Here is a 12368-nt window from a genome sequence, read left to right on the forward strand (position 1 = left end):
TAAAACTGTAGAATGTGGAGAGAAACAAAAATTTTAAAATCATGCATTTTTTTAAAATCATGCTATCAATGTCATAGCTTTCTTTTTGTTTTATTTTTCTTTATTTTTCCCCCATTACCACTTAACCCCCATATACCCTCTTCCACCTCCACCTTCCTGCCTCATACCCTCCCCCCAGAATCACCACACTGTTCTGTATATCCACAAATTAATGTTGTAGCTTTCCCAAACCACTAAAAATAAGGAGCCATTGACAAATATCTTTCAGTTGAAGTTTACCTTTGAAAGAAATTGGGCTCCAAGAATCTCTTCTCAGATCTGTATTTTACAAAATGAACTCTGTTTTAGATCAGTAGTATTCCAAACTATTGCTAATACCTTTTTTAGAGAATATAGGGAATCTTTGATTTTGAGTTATCTCTTTATTTTGTATACTATGAGAAAGAAAAATAAAATACTGCCAATTAAACTATGACACAATTTTTTTAGTCATTTAGAATGTTTTCATTTTATACATACTGAAAGAGTTATTTTACACTTATTAAGGAATAGATGTTATATGTTCTAGTGCACTGCATACATAATAACTTTTCATTTCTGTCACAAATTATACTATAAATCATTTTAAAAAACATTTTAAAGGGCAACTCAGTTCGGCAAATACAACACCAAGTAAATACATGTATGCAAAGGACACACAGACATGCATATGTACTCACACAGGTGACAGCAGAATGAATGTTTTACCAAGTACTGTGGCATTAAAACTACATCACAGTGGCTGCTTGGCTTTGACTTTAAGACACGTTTTTAATTTACTGATGTTAAAATGTTAAAAAAAAAAAAAAAAAAAAAAAAAAAAAGTATCCTAAGTGGTAAAATTCCCCAAAACTAGTATTGTTTATAATAGTAATGTCAAAAATATGGGACAGATCTCTTCAAAAGGACATCTAACTGAGTATTCTGCCCTATTTCTTTTAAAATGCTAGTTATTAGTTAAAAGACATAGAATGTTATTCTCTTAATGGTGATGCCATGCTTTATAGCCTTGTCCAGATGTCTTTTGGTTTCCCATATTTTCTGAAAAAGCCTGTGATGAGTTGGTGGAAGAAATGGAGCATTATGGCCAGTGGTCTGGAGGAAAGCATCATGTAAGTTGTAATTTCACACAGAAAACTGAAATGTGAATGTGGGGTTGGGAGGAAGGTAGATATTTAGAGAATTTAGGATGAATTTATCTTTTTTGTTGTACATCCCTGAATATACCTGAATAGTAGGCTAGCCAAGGCTGTTAGGAGAGCTGTGTTTAAGTCTAATTCTGCCATTACCTAATGAGTGTTTAACATTTGATCTCCCTGGGCCTGTTTCTCATTTATGCATGTTATTACAATACATTGGTTAGTCTGTAAAGATTATGTCTCAGACTAGAAATGGTGAGGTCATGTTGTCTTTATTGTGTGATGTTGTTCTTGAGGCCACTTTTTATTCTCTGCATTTTTACAGTGAGCTATAGTGAAAAATACTAAGTTTATCTGGTTGATTATCAAAGCTTTTTGTATAAAATACAAGAAGAAATCCGAATGCCTTCAGTGTAAGTCAGTTTTTTATTTACATTCCATGTCAAGGAGTTGGCAAGAAGTCTCACTGTCAGTGGTTCAATGTGTTTCTTTTCCTTTGAGAATTCTCACATGCCAGCTCCTTCCAAATACCAAGAAATTTAAATGGAATACTCATGAATATTACTGTCTCTGTTAAATTACAAACCTCAGCTACAATAGTTAGCTGATCAGGGATACAGAAGTTCAAAGAATGATGAAGAACCAAAAGTCTGCAGTTGGCAGGCAGGATAATGAGACTGGGTGCCATAAAGTAGAAGTGAGAAAGCAAACAGGGAAAGGTTGCTTCTATGGTAGGTAATCCAGCAAATGTATGCCCATCAAGCAACAAACACTGCCTCAAGGGTTACTGTAAAAAACTCATTCTTTAGGAGGCTTAGGAAGGCTTTGGAAATTAACTTTATTTACTTTATAGTCAGATCTTAAATACATATTTGTAAAAATAATCTAAATTGAGCCACTTTAAAATGGAATTGGAGCTGCCACCCCAGAATCTTGCATATCTTATTCTGCAAATCTTTGGAATGTTAAAAAGGCAAAATAACCTTAGGCTAGACCCAAGAGTAGCATTGTATCCCAAACCATTGTGTGCAAAGATAACAAGAAAGAAGATGCTATGACTACCTGGACTGAAATTAAAAACACTGTTTAGCATTAGCATCACTGTGCTAGCTTATTTGCACCTATAGAAATGCTTCCTTCTATTGATGTAATTGCTCTCCTACCCCTTCTCATAAATACCCACTGCTTTTGTTTCCTAATCAGAACACTGAGTTTCTGTCTGAATCAGTGTTTTCTGAATAACTAATTTTGAATATCAAATAAACACTTGTTACCTCTTACTTTGACCTTTTTATTTTTGGGTTAACACATTAAATAAGTAGGAACAGAGTCTACTAAACTCTGTTATGTTTTGCTTCACGAATATATTTGCAAAGCCATTTTACCTAAGTTTTTTTTTTTTTATAGTTTTACAGTTAAAGCAGATGGTTTGCCTTAATTAAACTGTTAATTTCTTTATTGCTAAGGATCTTGGTTGAAGAAATTCCAAGATAGTATAAATGTGGATTGCTGTGGACCACATTTTATGATGTCCTTAATTTGTTTTTAGGATAGCCGTATATCTGGTGGTTATGAAAATGTCCCAACTGATGATATCCACATGAAGCAAATTGATCTGGAGAATGTTTGGCTTCATTTTATCCGGGAGTTTATTGCACCAGTTACACTGAAGGTCTTTGCAGGCTATTATACAAAGGTTGTTATTCTCCCATTCCTCCTGCCTTCCTCTTACCAGTTTTTACACATGTATGCTATTTTATATTTTTATTACTAAGCAAATCCATTCATTTACTTTGCCTTTATAGGGATTTGCATTATTGAATTTTGTGGTAAAATACTCTCCTGACAGACAGCGTTCTCTTCGCCCCCATCACGATGCTTCTACGTTTACCATCAACATTGCACTCAATAATGTGGGAGAAGATTTTCAGGTAATTATGGGATTTATTTTTTACATTTCTCAGTCATTACAAAAAGGCTTTAAACCCCCCTCCCTTTTTTTAAAGTTTTTTCTTATATATCATAATTTGAATTTTGCCAATCTATATATATATAAAAGCCCAGGGGCTATTACAGCAGAACCACCGGAATGGCCAGAATGACCAGTAAGCCAGTCACTATAATGCACACTGATAACCAGGGTCAAAAGCTTAACACAGAAGCTGCCCCCTGATAGTCAATGTGCTCCCACAGGGTGAATGCCACTGAGCCAGAAGCTGGGCTCATGGCTGGTGAGTACAGCTGCAGTGGCAGGGAGCCTCTCCTGACTCCAGGGCAGCGGGAACCCAGCCTGCTCTGGATTCCACTGGCCATCTGCCACTTGGTGCACTGCTATGTCCCTCCAGGGATGTCCAGCTGCCAGTTTGTTCTCAATTCCTCCCTCCCCCCCCCCCCCCCCCCCCCAGGATTTGACCTAGATATCTCCTGAGGGATCCCAGATTAATTTGGGTGCTATGGGTGCACTCCTGTAGAGCAAGTGATTACCATGGATGGGTTACATATAAGCCCAATATCAGCCTGTTTTTGTCTTAACTATACAAACATAAGAATTTAGAGCACAACCCCTCTCAAAGTGGGCAGAAGCAGCTTTGAGGGCCAGTGTCTGGGAGAAGGGGCATGGGAAGAAGTTTTGGGAGCATGGCTACCTGGAGTTAGGGTCAGGCGGGACAGTTCCTATTTTTAACAATTTGTCCTGCGTCCCTTGGCGTTTTAAAAAAGTCCCGATTTTTGGAAAGAATGCATGACAAGCTAGGGAATGGCGGGAGAACAAGAAGGGAATATATGGTTTTGGGCGGCCATGTGGCTATTTTATGAGTTTTATATTATTTTTGTTAATTTTATAATGTTAAACTTTAATAATAACAAATAATTGTTGAGAACTGATTATCGAGAACTGCTTATCAAAGTTTGCATTGTTGATCAGTTATTAGAATTCGACCACCATTGTTTGGACTTAATGAACAATGGCATTTTTTGGGATTGGCAACAACGAAAACATGAAATATAAATAATGTGAGTACTGTCTGCTAAATTCAAGAAAATTTATATATTTATGAAATAAATAAATAAATTACTTACCTAAATTATCTGAATAGCTGATTTGTAATGACATCACTTGTTTAACTAGCTTTACTAGCACACAGTACGATGTGCATCATCTGGAGACAGTTATAAAATGTTTTCGTCATTGCCAATCCCCAAAAATGCCATTGTTCATTAAGTCCAAACAATGGTGGTCGAATTCTAACAACTGATTAACAATGCGAACTTTGATAAGCAGTTCTCAATAACCAGTTCTCAACAATTATTTGTTGTTATTAAAGTTTAACATTATAAAATTAACAAAAATAACATAAAACTCATATCCTGGCTAAATAGCCACAAGGCCGCCCAAAACCATATATCCCCTTCCCATTCTCCCGCTGTTCCCTGTTCCCTAGCTTGTCATGCATTCTTTCCAAAAATCGGGACTTTTTTAAAACACCGCGGAACACGGGACAAATTGTTAAAAATCGGGACTGTCCCGCCAAAAGTGGGACGACTGGTCACCTTAACCTAAGTGGCTTCCTGAAGGCTTTTGAAAAATCTCTTTCTAGGGGGGCTTCAGTGTTAAAATCTTAAACACAATAGGATGATATATTTATTTGTTTTATTTCTTTTAGGGAGGTGGATGCAAATTTCTACGATACAATTGCTCTATTGAATCACCGAGAAAAGGCTGGAGCTTTATGCACCCAGGGAGACTCACACATCTACATGAAGGACTTCCTGTTAAAAATGGAACAAGATACATTGCAGTGTCTTTTATAGATCCCTAAGTTATTCACTTTCCTTTGAATCACTGCTCCTTTTGGAATGGATGACTGGCATGAAAATGTTTGAAGTTACTTGAGGAATATTTAAATAGCATCAACAGAACAACTTCACTTTGGGCCAAACATTTGAAAACCTTATAAAAAATTGATATATTGTGATGTCTGCTCTGAGCCTTAAAACATAGATTGAAGAAGACAAGAAAGGGAAAAAATTAAAAAGCAAATATTTATTTCTTTGCCTTATTATTGTCTCTGATAATAATAACAATTTTTCTAAATATGTGTTTCAGTTGGTAAAATATTCAGGTAAAAATGCATAAATGACAAATGAGACTAGTATTTTCTTATTTAACAACACCTGGGAAGAATTTTATTTATCAACATGTAGATAAGATGGATATAAGTGAAAATTGGCAATTTTTTAAATGTTGGAAAACTGGAATTCTAACTGAATTTTTGTGCAATTGTGTAAGTACTTTTTTTGACCATCTGTGTAGGTATGTTTTATAATACATTTCCTGATGGAATATAAAGAACAGTATTGCACAATGTTTGTCCTTAAGAAATTTAGTACAAAATATAGTAAGTTGCATATCCAGTTGAAAGCCTTTTTGTTTAGTTTATTAAATTTTTTACACTTGTATTAGAAATAAAGTCCTGTGTTCCTTCAGATAAATTTTTTCAAAGTAGATTGTATTACATAGATATTAGATTTAGAAAAGCAAACCTTTCCATTTCTAAGTATTGACTTAAGATCTCTGATTATCCTTAAGTAAAAGATTATTATTTTTTAATTCTAGAAAATAATGAAGATTACTTTTTCTTTGAAATGAGTAGCAGCATTTTATGATTTTTAAAAAGTTTTTTAAATACTTGAATTTTATATCAGGAAAATAATTGAGCCTTTCTTTTGCTCTTTGCCCTCCTCTTTATTCTCTTTTTAGGAAGAATTACTCACTTTTTTGTCTTTCCAGAATGTTCTCTATTTTATCCTTCTTACTCTTTTTATTAGCTTTTTAAAACTGCACTTTAAAACAATTTTCCTCCACAAAAGAATTTGTGCCTTGATTTTCAGCATTTCTCTGAGTGAGGTTTAAATATCCTTAGTGTAGCTACTGTGGTTAATTTAAAGGCAAAACTTGAGAAAAAGTTCTAAGTCATGGTACCAAAATTCATTTTTCTAAACCATGTATTAGAAAATTCTAAAAAATAAAATAATTTAAAATAAGTTTCTATTGTTTTATTAATTATTGGTGAATAAATAGCTTAAGAAGATACTTATAACTAAGGAGCCTGAAAGAATATCTGGAGATAATAGGCTGTGACTTTTCATTTTGCTTGGTAAATTTACTGCTATCATAACTTAATGAAAATGCAATCTGTTTAATTACAAGTGGAATTAATATCTTCAATCTCAGAATGAGTAGGAGTTTCTAACTTATTTTACAAATGAGGAAATAGAGATGTATATTATTTTAGTCATTTTTCTACATATTTTTTATTTTGTTCATTTCAGATAGAAGTGGGGAGAAAAGGAGAGAGAGAAAGAAACATTGATTTGTTGTTCCACCCATGTTTGCACTTATTGATTGCCTCTTGTATGTGCCCTGACTGGAAATCAAACCCACAACCTTTGCATATGGGAACAATGCTTAACCAACTGAGCTACCTGGCCAGGGCTCAATTTATATTTTATTTTATTTTATTGTGTTTTTCAAATTTCTACTGTAGGCCAGGAACCATTATAAGCATTGAGGATGTGGTGAGGAGTAAGGAGTTACAATTACTGGGAGATGCACTTAGGAAATAAGGGTTCTTCCTATTTTCTTCTTAGCACTTAATACCTAGAATAACTTCCTCCTAACCATGAAGTTTATTGAGGAGACATTTTAGTAATGATTTGTGATTTATATTTAGTACTAGAGGCCTGGTGCAAAAAATCTGTGCTGGGGCGGGGTGGGGGGGGGTGGAAGTGTCCCTCAGCCCAGCCTGCACCTTCTCCAATCTGGGACCCCTCGAGGGGTGTCCGACTGCCCATTTAGACCAATCCTGATCAGGCCTAAATGGGTAGTTGGACATCCCTCTCATAATCCAGGATTGCTGTCTCCCAACTGCTCACCTGCCTGCCTTTCTGATAGTCTTTAACCACTTCTGCCTGCCAGCCTGATCACCCTGTAACTACTCCCTTGCCAGACTGATTGATGTCTAACTGTTTGCCCCCAACTTCCCTCCTCTGCCGGCCTCCTCACACCTAACTGCCCTCCCCTGCAGGCTTGATCGCCCCCAACTGCCCTCCCTTGCAGGCCTGGTCCCTTCCAACTGCCCTCCACTGCTGGTCATCTTGTGACCATCTTGTGTCCACATGGGGGCAGAATCTTTGACCACATGGGGCAGCCATTTGTGTGTTGGAGTGATAGTCAATCTGCATATTACTCTTTTATTAGGATAGAGGCCTGCTGCATGGGTGGGGACCAGCTGGTTTGCGCTGAAGGGTGTCCCAGACCAGGGTGGGGGTTTCCTTAGGGTATAGGGTAGCCTGGGGGAGGGACCTGTGGTGGTTTTCAGGCCAGCCATACCCCCCGGTGACCCAAGCAGAGGCCTTGGTATCTGGAATTTCTTTATCTTCTACAATTGAAACTTTGTAGCCTGGAACAGAGCCAAGCCTTCTGCTTGCTCTGTGGTGGCAGCCATTTCTGTTTGGATTTATTTATCTTCTATAATTGAAACTTTGTAGCCTTAAGCAGAGGGCAAAACAGTCCAGGGCTGCAGAAGCTTGGCTTCCTTCATCACCAGAGGCAACCCTAGCCTCTTGCTCTCTCCAGCTCTGTGGCTGCTGCCATTTTTGTTGGGATTTATTTATCTTCTATAATTAAAACTTTGAGCCTTAAGCAGAGGCGTGGGCCAGCCAGGGTGTGCAGAAAGCTTGGTTTCCTCCATCACCAGGGAAACCCAAGCCTTCCTCCTGCTCTCACCATGGCCACAGCCATCTTGGTTGGGTTAATTTGCATACTTACTCCTGGTTGGCTGATGGGCATGGCTTATGGGTGTGATGGTTAGAGTGATGGTTAATTTGAATGTTACTCTTTTATTAGATAGATAGGATACCTTAGGGATGGTATTCCAAATATGTAGCAGCTGGTATGTTATGGGTCCTACCCAGTCAAGACAGACTCTGCTTATAAAAATGGATAGATTTCTACTAATGCAAGCCAGCATACTGTGCCTGTAGCACATTTCAATGACAGACATACCAGGTCCTGGTTCTTTTCAGTGGTGGTATCCATGGGTGCTGGCCTTTATTCACTATTTTAATCACATGCAGTGTTTCCAGAATTTGGATGGAGGTGGTCAGCTGAGTGCACTTTTTATTTTCCTTCTCATTCCAGATTTAATGAAATAATACATGTACTTTTTTAAAAGAAAAATTCATGATTAGTGAGGGAAAGTGAGAAATTCCCATAAGTAGATCGGGAAATTTGAAAGATGGAAAAGAGACAGGACTGGATAGATGGAGAAAGCTACAGCTTGAAACTTGTTCAACTTGGGCAACCATCAATCTGTACTGTTTTCATGAGTTCACATTTTTTAGCTTCTGCATATAAATGAGAAGGCATACTGTATTTGCCTTTGTCTGACTTACTTCACTCAACAACACCCTCAAAATTCATGTATGTTGTCACAAGTGGCAGTATTTCCTTCTTTTAAAAAAAATTAAAAATATTTTTATTGGTTTCAGAAAGGAAGGTAGGGGAGACAGAAACATCAATGATGAGGGAGAATCATCAACCAGCTGCATCATGCACACCCCTACTGGGGATCGAGCCCACAACCTGGGCATGTACCCTGACCTCCTGGTTCATAGGTTGACCCTGAAACACTAAACCACAGCAGGACGAGCTGTTTTTTTCTTCTTTTTTATGGTTGACTAATACTCCAGTGTGTGTGTGTGTGTGTGTGTGTGTGTGTGTGTGTGTGGTGTGTAACTTCTTTACTCATTCATCCATCAGTGGACACTTAAGTTGTTTTCATGTCTTGGTTATTATAAGTAACTAGAATAACACTGTTATTATAAGTAACTATAAGTAACAATGATGTGGGTCAATCTGTGGGATCTCTGTTCTGATTCATTGGTCTATTCTATCTGTTCTTGTGCCAGTACCAGGCTGTTTTGGTTATAATGGCTTTGTAGTATAATTTGACATCTGGTATTGTGATTCCTCCAACTTTGTTCTTCTTTCCCAAGATTGCTGCAGATATTTGGAGTCTTTTATGGTTTCAAATAAGTTTTTGGAGTATTTGCTCTAGTTCTGTGAAGTATGCCATTGATATTTTAATAGCGATGCTGGATCTATCAATTTCTTTGAGTCATTTAGACATTTTAATGATGTTAATTCTTCTAATCCATAAACATGGTGTACATATCCATTTGATTGTATCTTCATCTATTTCTTTTTTCAATGTCCTATAGTTCTCTAAGTATAAGTCTTTTACCTCCTTGGTTAAGTTTACTCCTAAATACCTTAATTTTTTGTTGTTAAAGAGATAAATGGGATTTTTTTTTTTTTAGTTTCTCTTTCTGAGAATTATTGGTCTATAACAATGTTATCAATTTCTGAATGTTCATTTTGTATCCTGCAACCTTGCTGAATTCATTTGTTAAGTCTAGTATTTTCCTGGTGGAGTCTTTAGGGTTTTCTATGTACAATATCATGTCACCTACTAATAATGAGTTTTACTTCCTCCTATCCAATTTGGATGTCTTTTATTTTTTCTTCTTATCTGATCATTATGACTAGTATTTCCAGTACTATGTTGAACAAGATTAGTGAAAGTGGACATCCCTGTCTTTTTCTTGTTCTCAGTGGAAATGGTTTTATTTTTTGCGCATTGAGTATGATGTTGGCTGTAGGTTTGTCATATATGGTCTTTAATATGATAAGGTATGATTCTTCTATTCTCACTTTACTGAGAGTTTTTTATTAAAAAAAAAAGTTGCTGTATTTTGCCCAATGCTTTTTCTGCATCAATCGATATAATCACGTGATTTTTATCTTTCAATTTGTTTCTGTAATGTATCACATATATTGATTTTAAAATATTGCATCAGCCTTTAATCTCCAAAATAAATCCCACTTGGCTATGATGTATGACCTTTTTAATGTGCTGCTGGGTTTGATCAACTAATATTTTGTTTCGGATTTTAGCATCTGTCTTCATCAGGGATGTTGACTTGTAATTTTCTTTCTTTGTAGTGTATCTGGTTTTGAAATTAGATAATGCTGGCCTCATTAAAAAAAGAGCTTGGAAGTATTCCTCTTGAATTTTTGAAATATTTTGAGGAAGACCAGTGTTAATTCTTGGAAAGTCTGGTAAAATTCTTCTATAAATCCATCCAGTCCAGAACTCTTGTTTGCTGGGACTTTTAAAAGTACTGCTTTGATTTAATCAGTTGTTATTGGCCTATTCAGGTTTTCTGATTTCTCATTCTTCCTGATTGCATTTTGGAATATTATTATATGTTTCTAGGAATTTGTCCATTTTACCCATGCTCTCCAGTTTGTTGTTCACAATATTTGTGTACAATTGTTTTTATTTATGTGGTGTGTGATCTTACATTCATTTCCATAGTTTTCTATTGCCTCTTTCATTTCTGATTTTTATTTATTTGTGTCCTCTTTATTTCTCGATGAGTTTGGCCAGGGGTTCATCAATCTTGTTTATGCTTGTAAAGGACCAGCTCTTGGATTTTTAGTCTCTATATCATTTTTTCCACTCTGATCTTTATTATTTCCTTTATTCTACCTACTCTGGGATTTTCTAATTTGTCTAGTTGTAGGGTTAGTTTATTTGTGCTTTTTTTTTTTTTTTTTTTTTTGAGGTAGGCCTGTAATGCTATGAAATTCCCTCTCAGGAATGCTTTTACATTGTCCCATAGATGTGGGGTTGTTGTATATTCATTTTCATTTTTTCCTGGAAATTTTTAATTTATTGCTTCATCTCATTGATACCCTTTTATTGTTTAATAATATGCTACTTAATCTTCATATATTCGAGTGTTTTTCATTGTAGTTTGTTTCTAACTTCATGTCATTGTGTTCTAGAAGATGTGTGGAATTATATCAATCTTCTTGAATTTGTATAGACTTGTTTTATATCCTAAAACGTGGATATTACATGTGCACTTGAGAGGAACGTATATTTTGTTGCTTTGGGGTGAAATGTTCTGTAAATATCAGTTTGATCCATCTGATCTATTGTGTCATTTAAGGCCTGTTTCTTTGTTGATTTATTTTGTCTGGAAGATCTATCTAATGATGTCAGTAGACTGTGCTCACAGCTCACAAATGGATGAACCTAGAGTTCCCAGCTCAGATGACTGGGGAAGCTGAACCATTGTGCCCTATAGAACACCTACTACACAAGGCCGCTCTACTAATTCATGGAGACATAGCAGCTCTACCCAATACATAGAAACAAACACAACGAAGTAGCCAAAATGGGAAGACAAAGAAGTCACAAATGAAAGAAACTGAAGAAAGCAAGCTACTATATAGAGTTCAAAACTATAGTTATAAGATTACTCACAAATCTAGAAACCTAAAAAAAAAAAAGGGGGAGGGGGTGGGGAGGACAAGTAAGAAGCATACAGGGAGAAACCAAGATGGTGGCATAGGGTAGACACCTAAATGCATCCTACCACAACTATTTTAAATTTACAACTGGAAAAAGGAGGAAACATTGCCTTGAAACACCAGACAGCTGGCTGAGTGGAAGCTCTACCATCTATGAAAGGAAGAGAAGGGACGCTGAGCCTCAGGAACTGTGGAGGTGTGGAGATCTGTGCATGTGAAAAAGGCAGCCACTGAGTTCGCTGCTGGCTTACTAGTGGCACGCTGAGAGGGCGGGCAACTAACACACAACTGGCTTTCTTGTTCAGGAGAAAAACAGAACCACCCTATTGCTCTGATAGACAACCCCATTCAGGGAGAGGCCGGACTGTCAGGCAGTGGGCAAAGCTCTCTCAGAGGTGTGTGTAGCCAGCAGCCATTACTGTGGGACTCAGGAACCAGATCCTCTTAGGGAGGGGCTGATGGGAAACCAAAGCTTGTCTGCACCATTCTGAGACTCTGCCCCATCCAAGTGGAACACAGAAGCCTTCCCAGTGGCTGGCTTTCTCATTCAGGAGAAAAAAAACTCCCAACAGCACAGAGAGACAACTCTGAGCTGGGGAAAAATTGGCTGTCAGGAAGTAGGCAAAACTCAAGAACGGCATTTCCCCAAGTAGTGCGCGCACCTACAGCCAGTCTTGTGGGACTCACCGTGAATAAGACTTTCTTAAGGTGGGACTCAAGGGGAACTAAAGCTTGTCTGCACC

General features: G+C 37.0%; 1 protein-coding gene across 1 annotated transcript in view; it reads left to right on the top strand.

Annotated features, from left to right (window-relative positions):
- Positions 1–6192, top strand: part of PLOD2 (procollagen-lysine,2-oxoglutarate 5-dioxygenase 2) — a 213038-nt gene extending 206846 nt beyond the window's left edge. Inside the window, exons 17-20 of the mRNA XM_084875943.1 lie at positions 1047–1151; positions 2728–2874; positions 2984–3109; positions 4841–6192. Coding sequence (XP_084732069.1) covers positions 1047–1151; positions 2728–2874; positions 2984–3109; positions 4841–4996 — 534 coding nt within the window. The 3' untranslated portion in view covers positions 4997–6192. The remainder of the gene's footprint in view (positions 1–1046; positions 1152–2727; positions 2875–2983; positions 3110–4840) is intronic.
- Positions 6193–12368: the final 6176 nt, after the last annotated feature.

The sequence above is a fragment of the Pipistrellus hanaki genome (assembly GCF_964339955.1).
Source record: "Pipistrellus hanaki genome assembly, chromosome: 2".
NCBI lineage: Eukaryota > Metazoa > Chordata > Mammalia > Chiroptera > Vespertilionidae > Pipistrellus > Pipistrellus hanaki.